At 42.3% G+C, this 16,768-nt stretch overlaps 1 protein-coding gene across 6 annotated transcripts in view; it reads left to right on the plus strand.

Annotated features, from left to right (window-relative positions):
• The window catches only part of LOC149321707 (hexokinase-2-like), a 55,897-nt gene that overhangs the window by 35,467 nt on the left and 3,662 nt on the right, over positions 1-16,768 (plus strand). For 5 of the 6 annotated variants that reach the window (XM_089527278.1, XM_089527270.1, XM_089527285.1 and 2 more), the window contains 10 exons: positions 3,597-3,716; positions 6,208-6,306; positions 6,417-6,516; positions 7,017-7,200; positions 10,168-10,323; positions 13,194-13,427; positions 14,082-14,386; positions 15,115-15,263; positions 15,717-15,836; positions 16,543-16,638. In XM_089527278.1, the coding sequence (XP_089383404.1) occupies positions 3,597-3,716; positions 6,208-6,306; positions 6,417-6,516; positions 7,017-7,200; positions 10,168-10,323; positions 13,194-13,427; positions 14,082-14,386; positions 15,115-15,263; positions 15,717-15,836; positions 16,543-16,638 (1,563 nt within the window). The remainder of the gene's footprint in view (positions 1-3,596; positions 3,717-6,207; positions 6,307-6,416; positions 6,517-7,016; positions 7,201-10,167; positions 10,324-13,193; positions 13,428-14,081; positions 14,387-15,114; positions 15,264-15,716; positions 15,837-16,542; positions 16,639-16,768) is intronic. The other variant, XM_089527263.1, reaches the window with a different exon arrangement.

Genomic DNA, 16,768 nt, shown 5'->3' on the forward strand with positions numbered 1-16,768 from the left:
AATTACGTCCTAGCTCATCACACGCAATACAAAACACAGCAGCTATTCAAAAGAGAAAGCAGTGCCAATGCAAATGAATTCATCAGATCAATCGGCTTCTCCCTTGCGAATTAGCATGTTTGCATGTGTGCAAGAAGAACTGGATTGCATCTAGATTGTACAGTTCTGGACCAAGGACCTCCCACCCCCCTCCGAGTAACACAAAATAAGGAAGGGGCTTACTCATTTTTCCTCCCTTCTCTAATGCCTGATAAATGGCTGCTTTCCTCTCTGCAGCACAGATTTTCCTCTGTCTCTCTCCCTGCACCAGTTGAGCCTGCCTTCTCTGCTGGGGTGCAGTGCAGAGATTGGAAAGAGGGAGAGCCAAAGCTTGGAAGGGATGCTTTTCATATTATCATGTCGCTTCAAATAAAGGTATCATTGTTTGAATGTTATTGGACACACACAGGTTGTTGTTGTTGTTATCATGTCCCTTCAAGTTGGCTCACACTTATGGCAAGGTTTTCTTGGCAAAATTTGTTCCCATGAGGTTTGCTGTCACTGCCCTCTGCAGCTGCCCAATTCATCATCTCAGAGTACAGGAAAGAGAATCACAGCAGAGGTTCATGGGAATTGTAGTTTAGTTCCAAAGGGGGGAATTCCAGAGCAGAAGTAGAGATGCATTTCATATCACCACAGCTTCAAATTGACTGCGAATTGATAGTGCAAGAGGATTCATAAATTTGATCGTTTACCAAATTTACCTATTTTTGGGATGACTCGTCATTGTGTTCGGATGGACACTTGGTTACCTTTGATGTTGTTTGATTATCTCTTTCAAAATAATCTGAAACCCCATGAATGACCCCTGATTGGCCTTGAATTAACCTTGCAATTTCCCTTGTGTGAAAAAGTCCTACTTGTGAAAGGGATCTAGGTGTCCTAGAAGACCACAGGTTGAACAGGAATCAAAAGTGTGATGTGGCAGCTAAAAAGGCTAATATGATTATAGGCTGCATCAATGGAAGTACTGTATAGTGTCTAGCTCAAGGGAAGTAATAGTGCTACTCTATTATGCCTTGGTCAGGCCTCACCTAGAATACTATGTCCAGTTCTGGGCATCACAATTCAAAAAGGATGTTGACAAATTGGAACGTGTCCAGAGGAAGGCGACCAAAATGGTGAAGGGTCTGGAAACCATGACTCATGAGGAAAGACTTAGGGAGCTGGGTATGTTTAGCCTGGAGAAGAGATAGTTATGGGGGCAATATGATATCCCTGTTCAAATATTTGAAGGGATGACTAGAACACGGAACAGTGGATGCAAACTTCAGGAAAAGAGATTCTACCTCAACATCAGGAGGAACTTCCTGACAGTAAGAGTTGTTCAACAGTGAAACACACTCCCTTGGAGTGTGGCAGAGTCTCTTTCCTTGGAGGTCTTTAAACAGTGGCTGGATAGCTATCTTTGTGGGGTGCTCTGATTGTGTGTTCCTGCATAGCAGGGCATTGGACTGGATGGTCCTTGTGGTCTTTTCCAACTCTATGATTCTATGACACCACTTAGAATCATAGAACCACTTTAACTGCCATGGTTCAGTGCTATGGAATTTTGAGATCTGTAGTTTTGTTAGATATATAGCCTTCTCTCTCTCAGAGAGCTATGGTCCCACAACAAATTATTTAAGGATCACTTTCTCCTACTCTGCCTTCTCTTGACTCTAATGATGGGCAAAATTTGCTGTACATTGGGACCTTGTTATCTGCTAGGGTTTGATTCCAGGATCCCCCATGGATAACAAAATCTATGGATGCTCAAATCTCATTAAATATAATGGCACAGTAAAATTGTGTCCTTTATATCAAATGGCAAAATGAAGATTTGCTTTTTGGAATTTTTACTTTATTGGAATATTTTCAAGCCACAGCTGCTTGAATCTGTGGATAAACAATCAGTGGGTAAGGAGGGCCAACTGTATTTTAAAGTGAAAAGCAGCTGCTGGTGTAAAGGGATAGCTGCTGATCCCCATGCCCTTTTCCTGAACTTGCCCTGAGTTCAAAACATATCTATTTTCATAGAATCGTAGAAGAGACCACAAAGGCCATCCAGTCCAACCCCCTGAAATGCAGGAACTCTCAATGAAAGCATCCCCGACAGATAGCCATCAAGCCTCTGTTTAAAGACCTCCAAGGAGGGAGACTCCACTACACTCCGAGGGAGTGTGTTCCACTGTTGAACAGCCCTTACTGTCAGAAAGTTCCTCCTGATGTTGAGATGGACTCTCTTTTCCTGGAGCTTGCATCCATTGTTCCAGGTCCTGTTCTCTGGAGCAGCAGAGCTCCCTCCTCAGTATGACATCCCTTCAAGTATTTAAACAGGGCTATCATATCACCTCTTAACCTTCTCTTCTCCAGGCTAAACATCCCCAGCTCCCTAAGTCGTTCCTCATAGGACATGGTTTCCAGGCCCTTCACCATTTCAGTCGCCTTCCTTTGGACACGCTCCAGTTTCTCAATGTCCTTTTTGAATTGTGGTGCCCAGAACTGGACACAGTATTCCAGGTGGGGCCTGACCAAAGCAGAATACAGTGGTGCTATTACTTCCCTTGATCTAGACACTATACTTTTATTCATGCTACCTAAAATTGCATTGGCCTTTTTAGCTGCTGCATCACACTGTTGACTCATGTTCAACTTGTGGTCTACTTGGACTCCTAGATCCCTTTCACACGTAGTTTCATTTAGCCAGGTGTCCCCCATCCTATATCTGTGCATCTCATTTTTCTGCCTAAGTGCAGTACTTTCACTGCAACAGTATGGCATCTTTCTCTGTCTCTGTATTTTAGTTCACAAAACTAATTGGGGGGGGGAGGGGGAGGTTAAATACCTCACATTGTATATCCTCTTTAATTTGACCCAGCCCCAAACTAATCTGAATGACATCCATTAAGATTCTATAATGGATTTTATGGCTTGCTTGATGCAAGTTTAAGTATTATTTTCAATGGTCTTTTAGCATCACTAGCTGTTACTGAATTAGAAGGAGTCTGTTATTTTATTTATATTTGATTTAAAGTGGGGTTTTACAGATTACTATTTGCCAAGTCTTACTCTCTCAGCACCAGAGTATGGCAATGGCAAATCCCATCTGAAGAAACTTGCCAAGAAAACCCATGATAGGTTCACCTTAGGGTCAGCATAAGTTGAAAACGACTTGAAGTCATTCAACAACACACTAATATAGTTCAGGATGATGGTTAGGCATGGACCTCATCTGTACTGAAGAATTAATGCAGTTTGACACTGCTTTATCTGCTATAGTCCCATTTCATGGGATCCTGGGATTTGTGGCTTGTTGTGGCACCAGTGCTCTCTGACAGAGAAGGCTAAATACCTCACAAAATCCCAGAATTTCATAGCATTGAGCTATGTCAGTTGGTGTCAAGATGCATTATTTCTGCAGTGCAAATGAGGCCTTGGTGAAATTTCTGGTTCTATATTGGTAGGCTATAACTTTTGGGAATATTTGATGTTATATTGTGCAGTGACCAGAGCCTGTGTGGTAAGAGGGGTGGACAACCCTATTGGACTCACAATGTCCTTTCTTGCTTTTCCAGGTTTTTGAATTTTTGGCCCAATGCCTGGTCACATTTTTGAGTGGACTTAACATCAATAAGAAATATTTCCCACTGGGCTTTTCCTTTCCCTTCCCTTGTGACCATACCACACTGACCCAGGTGAGTATTTTGATGGTTTAGCAGCAGGCTGTATGGCAGACTGAAGATGTTTTGCATTTCTTAGGCTTAGGGGGGGAAATGATGTCGAATTAACAAATTACCCCAAATTTTGCCACACTACTCTTTTTCTTGGGACTATAACGTTTGGTCCAGGTGATGCATACTGTACCGCTACCCTGCTTTGTCAGGAATAGGCACAATTAATCATCTGTTATCCTACTTTTTTCAATTGCTTTTAAAATGTCTCAGTTTTTTTCTCCTCCTATTTTCTCCATTCATCCTCAGTGTATTTCACTTGCTGCAAACTGTGGAGATTATTGCTTGAGCCTTGTTCTTGCTGCATACATACCGGTTTGGGAGCAGTGCTTATTGCAAGTGGGACTGGGCTCTTGTTGCTATTGATGGTCCCACACTTTCTTTCCCAAACTGCTTCTTAATCCTGCCTCTCTGTCCTGTTGTTCTATGCCTTTTTTACATTTACATTTAAATTTGTAACTTAATTTAGCAACTATGGCAATGTGATTTAGTGGGAGGGGGAAGAAAAGAAAGTGTAAAAAGGAGACAACTGGCCTGCTCAGGACTAGCAAGGGGGGGAGGTGGAAGAGGGAGAGAGCATGAGACTGAGACCATGTGACTGCCCAGTCCTGAAACTGCAACTGATAACCTATTGCACAGGAGAGCTAATGCAGCAGCAGCATAATTGGCAGCTATTGATCGGCTTTGCCTGTCAATGAAAAAGTGCACCACAGTCAAGGGTGGCCTGCAGATCCGTTATAGCTCAATGACTACATTGTCTGATCAGGTTCCACCGTAGGCACTATTGTCCTGCTTCTATTCCACTTTTTGACCCTCATGTGATAATCTGCTGAGTTCAAAGTGCAAAAGTAGCTCTTACTCAATTTAGCAGCGGGGAGAGGAGAGGAGGAGGTGAGAGTTTGCCTGTTCCAGTAGGCTCAGGCAAAAGCAAATTGTCGCAGCCTCTCTTGGTTTGTGTGTTCCTCCTCATTAAAAACTTGCCATCTTGTCCAGATTCTGATGTTGCTTGTGAAATGTTGGAGGGTATTCACATTACAAACGCCATGAACCTAGTGGTGTTTCTCCTGCAATATTCTGCAGTTCCCGCAAACTACTTATACATCCTCTTCCACTGTTATTCTGTTTGTTTTACCATCACTAAATGGGAATCTCTCTAGTTTACTAATAGATTACTGATGGGAAGGGCTTTAAATCTATAGATACTTGAAAGCTATAGATTCTATTTCTACCGTGTTTCTACCCACCTAATCTTTTATTTCCTCCTTCTCTAACTCTTCCCTTGTGGGGAACTGGATTCTGAAGGCAGGAAATTGGTGTAGTTGGCTTTCTTTCTTTCTTTCTTTCTTTCTTTCTTTCTTTCTTTTGAAGCTCTTTTTCTCTCCACCACTTACAGAGCTACGCAACTGTGAAAAATCATACCAAAGGCAACCTGAAATGGCAGCTTGATTTCCCTACCCCCAACCTATCTTTCCCCCAATCATTCACCACATGGATTTAGATAGGATTTGTGAGTAGGAAATCCCTGGATTTTTTAAAATTCTTTTTTTTTACTATGCACGGTTAGCACTGTGCAGCTGTGAATAACCACAGAACTTATTTTAAAACCTGCATTACTTCACAGCTGTGAGGTTATGCCTCCAGTTCCCAGATAGAAAAGGAGAAAAACTCAGTATCTGGGAAGTGGCAGCCTGGCTTCCCACTTCTCCTGCAATTTCACTGATGGTGTGTCGGACTTGATTTTCGTCACAAACATATTAGACACTGCACTGCATTCATTAGCATGGGGCCCCAGAGGAGCTATTGCATTTTGAGTAAATACTGGCACAACCATACCTATACTTTTATTATTTATTTCATATTTTATTTTATTTATATTCCATTTTCCCCCCAATATGGGACCCAAAGCTAAATCAACGAGTGGTAAAGCTAAGCAATGTCAGTTCTGATTAGTTCTTGGATGGGAGACCACTAATGAACAACAGGTGCTGTAGGCTGTATTTCAGAGGAAGGAATTGGAAAACCATCTCTGAAGAAAACCCTATGAAATTTCATGATATGTTGACAGGCAACTTGAAGGCACATAAACACAAACACACACAGACAAATGATAAGAGCTCCAATGTAGAAACTAGCAGAGTTGTGAATTCTACACAATCTGCCCTGCACCCTCTTAGCTACCATGCTGTCTTTATGATGAAGAACAACAGACCAGGGTGGTGGCCAACCTCTATATCAGGAATTAAGTCATGAATATTATTTTATCCTTATTAAGCAGGGAAAATGCCTTTGGTTGTCCCTAGCTGTGAGTTTTGCTGTTGTTGTTACCCTGTACATTCTTCCATCAGAAAGGGTGCTTGCAAAAAGCAGAGCTGGGTCTCAAAGTCCCAGACAGGGACTCTGGCACTGGAAGTGTCTGACAGCATTCTTGAAATCCTCCCTGCCTTGTTTTCCACAGTGCAAACTGATCAAATGGACCCAGGATTGCCGATGGCCAGGCATGGAAGAACGTGATGTGGCACAAATGCTCCAAATAGCCATTAACCAACATTGCAAGGTGAAGACAGTGGCTAGGCCATCTGTGGTCAAAATGGGTGGGGATGGGTGAGGAGGGAAGAAAGAGCAACAGAGTGACCTTGATCTTTTGCTGTCTTTTGACTCTTCCAGAACTACCAAATAGAGGTCCTTGCTGTGGTGAACAATGCTGTAGGGACCTTGTTGAGTTGTAGTTCTGACACAGAGCCATGTGATGTGGGGCTAATTATAGGTAAGCAAAAGCTGGGTACATGCTAGCAATGCTGTTGCACTTCAAGGATCACACTTATTTTACATTTGGCCTTGTAACAGGAAGCTGGCTATTATTGACAGATTGGAAGCCTCTGGGCCAAACATAGGATTTTACCCATTTGTTTATTTATTTATTCTTCACACTTCTAAAAGTCAGCTAGCCAATGTTCTCTGGGCAAAGTCTAGGGCTGTGTCCATGGACAGTGTCTGTAGGGAGCCAATCTCTATAAAGAATTGATAGGGTGGATTATTTTATACGTACATGATAACAAGAGCTTGCATGTCATAAAAATGACAGGCATTTTAGTCATTGTCAGAGACAGGATCATGGCATCTTACATGGCACAGCACTTGCTTTTATTGGAGACAGAATGTTTCATTAGTTTTCACATCCCCATGCAGCAAGAGGTTTTTACTAAAATTGCTCAGTCCTCTGTTTGGGGCTTTTCTCCCTGACTCCTGTCTCTCTGTGCATCATAGATCGTGGCACTAACTGCTGCTACATGGAAGACACACAGCGCATAATTGGCATGGATGAAAATTTGGGACGCATGTGTCTAAACATAGAATGGGGCTCTTTTGGGAATGCTGCTGAGCTGAATGACCTACTGACAGAGTCTGACCTACTAATGGATAAACAGTCCATGGATCAAGGCAAATGCAGGTGGGTCACAGTGAAGGAAGCAAAGGAGGCATTTTCAGTGAAGCCGTGTCATGTTTGATGTCGCTACACTTTGACCCACAACAGAGTCTGCTTCTAGTAACGAAATGCTATAATGGGAGAAGAAAAGTAATCAATAATTGACCAACTTAATAAATGGGATCCAGGAGCATAGTCAGGGTTATGCACACCTATGGTACCCAGCAGTGCATTTTCTATATTAAGGAATGTAAAGTCTTTACTTGCAAATATTTTGTTAGCATCATTCTGTGTGTTCTGCAGAACCTAATAAAATCTTCTTGAAAAACAATCCAAAGGAGGGAGAGTTGGAGAGCTAGGAGGAGGAGGAAGAGGTGGGGGAAAATATTTGGAGTCAAGGAAAAAGAGTCAATTCAGGTGACAGAATAAGTCAGGGATCTGTGGGATCCCTGCTAAACCAGTTCCATGATATTGCTGGTACTCATGCTCAGTTGTTCCTGTTTGCAGCAGTTGTGGCTAACAACCATCATGGAGCTTAACTTGAGACAGATACAGACCAGAGAGGAAGCAGTAGCTGCATTTGAATGGCACACTAACCAAACCATGGAGCAATGCTACCTGCTTTGTTTAGCTAATCCCACTGCAAGTGCACAGATTTGACAATGTTCAATAATATTCTGCTTGTATACAACATGCCAGGATTCCCATGGATCCTGACTGGTCTCACCATCTGAACCCGGTTAAGACTTTTTCCTTCTTGCCTTCTTACCTTTGATTAAGACCAAAGCCAGCGGACGTTATCACACAGGGAAAAATTGAAAGGTTAAAGTGGGGGCAATGCAGGGTCATCCAGGGTTCAAGGGCAAATACGCAGCTGTTTTCCACAGGAGGCAGCAGCCAGTAGCAGTGAATCTGGGGTGAAAGGGAAGTCAATGAGGAGAAAGTAACGGTTAAGAGTCCCTTTTGCTTGCGTACTGACTCCTTTCACATAATGCCAGCCATGTGGAATGCAAGCCTCTGATGACTTCATTTCCCAGGGTGCCTTTTTTGGTCAAAGAGGGAGAATTTAAGGGGACACACACACACACTTCCCTGGCTTTCCTCCTCTTTGCTGCTTTCTCCTGGAAGAAGGCTGAGAGAAAGCCTTTGGGAGTAATGAAGGACATGCCCTGGAAAAGGAGGACATGGAATTAGGCAGGCTTCTGGCCCCATCCTCCTCCTTTCTCTCTCTCTCTCTCTCTCTTGTGTGTATGTGTCTGGTTTTGGAGCTTGCAAAGGAGGAGAGAGAGTATTTTGGAAGTCCTCCTGGACAGAAGGGAGAAATGGAGGACATGTCCTGGAAAAGGAGGGCATCTGGGAGGCTCACCCTCGCTGGAACCAGGAAAGTTTATGGATCCTCTCTCTCTGACAGAGAGAGAGGGGGGAGGGTAAGCGGATAGATAGATAGATGGCAGAGAGAGAGAGAGATAGGTAAGTGGATAGATAGATAGATAGATAGACAGACAGACAGACAGACAGACAGATGGCAGAGAGAGAGATGACACAGAGAGACAGATGACAGAGATAGGTACAGTAGGTGGATGGATGGATGGATAGGACTCATATGACTCTTGTGTGTATGTATGTGTCTTTGTGGTTTGACAGAGTTTGTCTGCCTTCCTCAGACACAGCTTTTGGGGAAAAGAGGCTTCCCTCCCTGGTTTCCCCTGCCTCCCTCCTTGCAGCATGTGGGCAAGGCACTTGTGGAAGTGACAGTTTGGAGCATGCTCAGAACAGATATTTCTAAGCAATGGGGATTTGTCCTCACCCATCTGATAGCCAAATTTGAATCTAACCCTAAATACTGTGCCTTTACACCCTTGTTGTGCTCTTACATGTGATAACCATTAGCAAATGGGCTTGCTTTTCTGGCGTGACTGCACTTTAACTATTTTTGGGATGACAGCACATAGGTCACTGTGTGATAAAGTCCAGAGTTTCTCAGACTCGGAGAACCAATTTGCACTTTACATCCCAAATACATTTACTGCATCTATGCATATATGTTTGCAGAACAAAACTCTGTAAAATAGGATAGAAACATGCACACATGGCCTTGTGTTGGGGAACTGCAATTGGCCCACTGGCCCTTGCAGGTACACCCTAAATGCTCTTGATTGTTCCGACCCATGTAAGTGCCTCAAACACCAGTGGGACTCTCTAGTATAAAAAGTAGATAAAATGTTAATTAGCACCAAGTATTCAGATTTTGGTCCAATCATTCTGAGATTTTAAAAAACCGTTATCAAGCTTTCACATTTGCTTTGCCTCTCCCATACCTCCACCTGACCATTTTCAGGATTTATTTTTTATTTTTATTTATTTAGAGAATTTATACCCCGCTCTTCAGCCAAAAGGCTCTCAGAGCGGCTTACAAATTGTTAATTAGACATTTCCCTGCCCTCAGGCTTACAATCTAAAAAGACAAGGCACAAAAAGAGAAGGGAATGGAAGTGGGAAAGGGCAAAGGTCCAGCAGATCTTCTCTTCCTCTGTTGCCTGGACCAAGGCAGATGGAGGGAGGGCCCTTCTTACTGTGGCTAAGCCGAATGGAGCTGGCCTACCTTTCTGTCCTTCTGGATGATGGTGGAGGGAGGGAGGGCCTCTATAATATAATAATTTATATTATATAATATAATAATTTACTATTCTATATACTAGAACAAAAATAACTACCACCTAGTCTTGAAAGTAGGATCCTAGAAGCACAGTTATATAGCTAAATAACAGATGTTTCATGTACTTTCACTGTATTGTTATTACAGGGTGAGAGCCTATGATAACTTGGTGCCTTGTCTTTCTTAGCAGCAGGTGTTTTGAGAAACAGTCATGCCTTCTCATATGCACAAGATGAATTAGATGTAGGTGAATTTCTGCCAGCTACCCAGGATAGGCATTTCAGCCCAATTCTTTTGCTTTCTGCACTGATTTTCATGTTTACTTTTTCTGCCAGATTTGACAAGTTGGTTGGTAGCATGTACCTCTGTGACACTGTTCGCGTGATTTTGGCTAGCCTGGCTGAGAAGGGTGACCTTTTCAATGGGGTCTTGACTCCTACCCTTCTGACCAAAGGAAACCTGGAGCTTCAAGACATTGTGGAGATCATAGAGTAAGTGAGTCCCTCAAGCAAATGTTGGGATACCTGATCATCCTAGTAGTAGCAGAGAAGAACTTGGCAGGCCTTCTTAGGTAGCTCCTAGATCAGACATCTAGGAGGGAGAAACTCTCCAAATTAATTTTATCTATGGCTCATGAACTGAAGCACATGAATTACTGGATTAACTTGAAACATATGTACAGTATATGCCATAGAACACCTAGATACATAGTCATATCTGTCAAAATAAAACATTGAGATAGATGAAGGCATCAAAAGAAATGAGGATTTAGTGTCATTCATAAAATCTCTCCCTCACCAAGTGAAAGGAAAAAATAGCAGTTATGAAAAGGAATATGGCTAAAATGTAATATCGCACATATCCATTTAATATTCTGGTATTCATTGCCTTTCCTTGCTTTCCTTTTGCTCCTCCTCCTCCTCCTCCTCCTCCTCCTCTTTTGCCTAACCTCCCAATTGATCTTTGCAGGTTCTGCTGCATTTCGTCTCACCTTTCTGATGTCCTCAGTTTCCATTTTTTCCTTGTCTCATCCATCTGAGCAGGCTTTTTTCTGTCCACACACACACAAACATCTCTATAGCTATGTGATGTAGGATGCCTATGTGTGGTATTGTGTATGTATGTTTGCTAGAGAGATGAATTGTGATAGGGTTAATTCTTTTGTTAAAAGTGTGACATAGTTAATGAACAGTCCCAGTGATAATCATCACTGCAAGACATCTCCTTTTTGAAGAAAAAAAGTAGCTTTAAAAATAAAAATTAGAGACAAGCATAAAGAATCAGTTTTCACATGGATAAAGATAAACAGTATGGTTTCCCTAGGGTTGCCATTTGATTCTTTTCTTTAAAATGTATTAGCCAGATACTTGAAAAAACAATGTAACCCATCACAAAAAAAAGATAGTTAATTGTTTCATATACTTCCGTAAAGGTGTCTGTGCATTTTCTAAGTAAAAGTATTTTCCATGTAGAGAGAAAAAAACTTTGAAAGCAATATATAATTCTCCATGGCTGAATTTTACAAATGATTGTCAAATGTTTTTCTACTTTGAAAGCACTCTTGTGTATGAAATGAATGCTATTTGATGGTATTCCATGAAGAATTAGGGAACTAACCCACAGAACTAGGAGCAAGAGTAATGCTGTTTCCCATCAAAGTGTTTTCTTATCAGGAGACAGCTTTGCAAATACAACCTCCTGCCTTCTTCCTGCTATGGCACGAATCTCCTCCCCAGTCTGTAGACCTAAAGAAGTTTTAGTAGGGCCAGCTCTCTTCCATGAAGTGAACTAAAGCAGTTGTCCAAGGCTGCAGGTTGGAGGGAACTGCAAAATCAGCCCCCACTTCCCTACCTGCTACACCTGCTCTGTCACCAACTGCTGTCACAGAGGCCACCAGAACACCTGAGAAATTCTTGGCTTCACAACAGCAAACCCATGGAGGGCATAAGACCCTTGGGTGACCCTGGGGAATACCCTTGTCATTGTACATCTGGCTACTTGATCATAGTCAACTGCTTTTCTTGCAGTCCCCTCTCTTTCCTGGCCACTACAAGGGTGTGTGCAAGAGAAAGGTGAGTCCTATGGAAAGTGAGGGGGAGACAAGCACAGTTCTATCTGGCCAAGACTTTATGTCCTGACTTTTGATGCTGGCTTTCAGACATTATTGGCTTGGGAATACTTGGAGCTGTTGAGTAACACGTCAAACCTGAGATTTACACATTGCAGATTACATGAAGGGAAAAGGGGAATTTAGGGAATTGTTTGGAAAGATTTCTATTGGATAAATCATGGATATGGTCAGACTGCTCCAATAAAGCCATGCCAATAAACAAACAAATAAAGGAAATACTACCAAAATTCCAAAGAGAGAGAGAACACCTTCTCCGAGATGTAGACAACTACTGCTTTCAAAAAAGGCTTATAACGGATAAGGTTAGGTTGTTTCTGATGCAAAATATGGCAAGGCTCTTGTATTTTTAATAATTGCAAGAGAGTATTTCAGCAGGTGAAGGTTGCTTAGAGAAGCTACATGTGCTGAAACTCCCTTTTCTGTACAACTACACAGATATTAAATATCCAGGAATGTAGAGTTTGAGAAATAGAATCCATTCCCGAGGATGACTGTAGATATTCTCCATGGTATGGGCCTAAGTGGCTACGATTGCATACTTCTTTCCCCTCCCTCGTTACTAAATTAAATGTATTAATGTTTTAATTATTTATAATTTTATTTTTTCTTAATGTACAAAATGTATATTTAAATATTATGGAAGTAAGAGTCATGCTGGGAAAGACTGCAGCATTGTGATAGTACACATGCATTGCATCCCAGATTCAGCACCTAGTATCTCTAAGCAGGGCTGGGCTACACACCAGTCCATGCAGCAGACAATACTGAGCTAGATGGACCAATGATTTGATTCAGTGTAACACCAGTTGTGATGTTCTGAAATATAGTGCAACTTCATTTAGCATATAAAAGTGGAAGCAAGGAATAAAAGTGAGTCCTGCCTTGAGAGTTAACATGCTAGTAAATAAAACCTGACAAATTAGTCACAATAAATGTATTGTTCATCTATACATTTTGGTTTTGTTCGTTCTTTCTCATGGACAAGAGACCATGGTCCATGTATGGTTTTTTGTTATATATCTTGTGATGTTTCCTAATACTTTTATAATATGTACATTAGAAAATCAGTTGTTGACATCTGCTTGTATCACTTTGTTATGGGTGAAAGGGAAAATGATTTCCACTTAGAGTAGATTTTAATCTTTTGCTGAAACCAGTGAACAGCTAGTGCAGAGTCTTTGCTTATGCTTCTTGTCCAGCCGCTTAATTCATGTGTTGTTTTAATTACAGTGGAAAAGTGGGCCTGGCCAGAGCCAAGAACTTTCTTTTCCGCCTTGGACTGGTGGCAAGCAACCAAGACTGTTTCCATGTACAGCAAATATGCCAAGCTGTATTTACCCGTTCTGCCAACCTCTGTGCTGCTGGACTGGCAGGTGTTCTTACTCATATCCGGACTGCTCAAGGGCAGTCAGAACTGAAGACCTTTCTGGCTGTGGATGGGGAACTGTACAAGAGTCAGACACAGTAAGGAACTGTATGGGGAATAAGAGCACTTATTCAGATTAAAACCAAGAAACTCACAGCACCCACAACCCCTTGGACAAATGATTGTAGCTCTATCCTGTGCCATTTTAGGAGTTGCAGTTTTACTAAGTTTTTAGCCTTCTCTGCCAAAGAGTGCTCATGCCTTCCAAAACTATAAATCCCATGATTCTGTAGAATAGAGCCATGGCAGTTAAAGTGGAGTCAAACTGCATTATTTCTACAGTGTAGCTGCATCCCTACTCCTTTCTTTTAATGCATCATGCTTTCTAGTACAGTAGCCTGCATATACCGATCAGACATTCAATTAATCAGACATAAAGTGACCCATCTACCTGAATATCCTCAAATTCTTGTTTCCCATGATACCAGGGCCTGGGACACTGGTGCCTTCGGAGTTAAAGGGTCAGTTTACATTATCAGAATTGAAAGGCTGTGATCTCAGTAAATGAGTTGTTTAAATGTTTGGTTACTGTAAACAGGCCCCAAAACTAATTAATCTAAGAAATCTTCCTAAACTTTTTGGAGCTGTCACAATCCTAAGGATGGGGGAAGGGGGGCAGGCCAAGAAGAACTGATAAACTGCATAGGTTACTTCTAGTAATTCTCCTTCTCTTACACTATTTTCCCTTCCAGGTATGCTGAAATCATGCAGCGGACATTGAAATCACTGGCCCCTGAATGTACCATCCAATTTGTCCCATCAGAGGGTGGCAGTGGCTATGGGGCTGCCTTAATGGCTGCTGTAGCAGTGCGACTTAGAAACCAGCAGGAGGGGGTGGCCCAGATCCTGGCGCCTTTCCAGCTTTCTGTGGTAGAACTTGAAAAACTACGGAACTTGATGAGACAGGAGATGGAGAAGGGCCTGTCGAAGGAGACACACAGCACAGCCACTGTCCGCATGCTGCCTACTTATGTGCGCCATTTGCCAGATGGCACAGGTGAGGGCAGGATGCAACATAGTGGGAGCAGCCCTGCATGTAGGATAGCATGAGCTCTGAACTGTTTGGGTGGATCTAATTGTCTCAAGAAAGCTGTGCTGGATGGACAGAAAGCCTGAGTCAGATTTTCCCCCCCTTGGGTCTGGAACTACTGCAGCTGTCTATATTCCTCTCACTGAAAAGAGAACCATATAAACAACACAAATCTTCCAGTGTTGCTTAAAGACCAGGCTTCATCCTTTCCAGGGACCTCTCTGCAGCCCAAACATTTATGTGGGGGTTCCTTCTTAACTTGAGTTATATTTGTATGGTGGTAGTACTGCTGTTGCGATCCATCACAGGCCTGACTATAGACCTGGAGTGGACTACCTCAGAAGGTAACCAAATCTCCTCCTTTAGAGGTTTTTAAACATCTCTCAGGAATGGTTTAGTTGTACTTTTGTTGTTTAATTCTTCCTTGGCAAGGGGATGGACTAGATGGCCCTTGGTATGCCTTCTACCTCTATGAGTCTATGAACCCAGTAGTAAGTCCCAACACATCAGTTGAACAACATTATGCCAGATGATAAATTGCATGTGTCCTCTCATTCTTTTTCTTATTACCAAGAATGATTGGCATGATGCTGAGCCCTGGAGACAAGGGCAAAGGAAGTCCAACTTTCAGCAATTGATGCTGGCACTGGCTTTGTGTGGAGTTGCCTCTTTTACCCAAGTTCTACTTTTTGCAGAGAGGGGTGACTTCCTGGCATTAGATCTGGGTGGAACCAATTTCCGAGTTCTGCTGGTGCAAGTGCGAAGCAAAGAGGAAGGTGGTGTGCGCATGACCAGTGAGATTTACACTGTTCCACCAAACGTAGCACAGAGCAATGCAGAAGAGGTAGGTGTTTATGTGTGGATGACAAGATTGCAATGAATGTGCAACTATTATAGACTATAGAGCCAAACTAGACATTCAGAAGAATTTCTGTTCCCTATTACTAAACCATTTCCTCTCTCACAATGGGAACTCTCCAAAAAATGTGGCTCAGTGATCAAATTTGCCAATTAAGCCTATGCTTATATCCTAATGACTAGTCATAAAGCAAAGTATGTTCAATGTAAGAGAGGTAATAGAGAGGAAAATCACATGCTATGAGAAGCATATGTCTTTCCCCGCATGGGGGAGCACTTTTGCTAAAAATGTTAGGTCTAGCTTGACCCTTACAACTGGGACACTGGTGTCTGTGGGGAAGGATGTTCCATTGGGGCCAGTTCCTTTGCTAGCTGAGCTGTCTTCTATCCATCTTTGTTTCTGTCTCACATGCGATTCATGCCTCATTTATTCCTGCAGCTCTTTGACCTCATTGTTAACTGTATGGTGGATTTCCACAGCAAGCACCCCATCTTGGGACAAGCGCTGCCACTAGGTTTTACTTTTTCCTTTCCCTGCCATCAAGTCAGCCTGGACAAGGTACAGAGCAACATCTTGGCACTCAGATGGTGAAATATATATATATATATATTTATCAGTAATGGCGTTTGAGAGAAAGGAGACTGAATTATATTGTGGCCCTCAAGATGGAAAGAGGCAACTCTTCCAACCAGATGAGAACAGCATTGCTTTTATAATGTTTACAGATAATATGAAACAAATATCCACAAAACTGACTAACATACCCCTCTAAACTATGCAGTCTAATGATCAGTTGAGAATGCCACTTTTGACAAAAAAGTGATTGGGGCATTTGGCTATAGTTCTGCTTGGTATTTCCATTTAGTACTTGAGTGTAGTAGATGCTACAGTTCTGTACAAGCACAGACAAATTGCTGAATTTAATATTGGCAAGTTTCTAGTCCTTAAAGCTGCAAGAAAGATGGGCTGTAAAATGAATGAATATTACCTGATAAAAGCTCAGAAAAGACAGGGTCTGCAGAATGTTGATGCCCTTTCTATACAGCAACAAGTACACTTGCTCATGCCACCGCTTTCCTAGAGGTGTGCTCCCAGCACTGCCTGCAGGCCATCTTCTTCCTTTTCCTCAGTGCACTGTAGTTGGAGCAGAGTCCAAGGATAGCATCAAAATGGCATAAAGTAGTGCATAGGAATAGACGTTGTGGTGGAAAGGTCAGGTAAGGCAATCTAGCTATACATTTTTTTTCTCTTCTTGGTTTCACAGGGCATCTTGCTGAGATGGACAAAGGGATTCAGTGCCAGTGGGTGTGTGGGAGAAGATGTTGTGAACTTGCTGAAGGTGGCAATGCAGCGTAGACCGGTATGTCTAGGGCCTTGGGTAAAGATATATATATTTGGCAGAGCTTTGGCTTGATTTCATTATCAAAATGAAAGGCTACATCCCAGCCACTGTTAGGGACTGACTACTTATTATACCATATTCACATGAC

The sequence above is a fragment of the Sceloporus occidentalis genome, unplaced genomic scaffold (genome assembly GCF_023333645.1).
Source record: "Sceloporus occidentalis isolate IW3139 unplaced genomic scaffold, rSceOcc1.0.p SCAF_1, whole genome shotgun sequence".
Classification (NCBI taxonomy): Eukaryota; Metazoa; Chordata; class Lepidosauria; order Squamata; family Phrynosomatidae; genus Sceloporus; species Sceloporus occidentalis.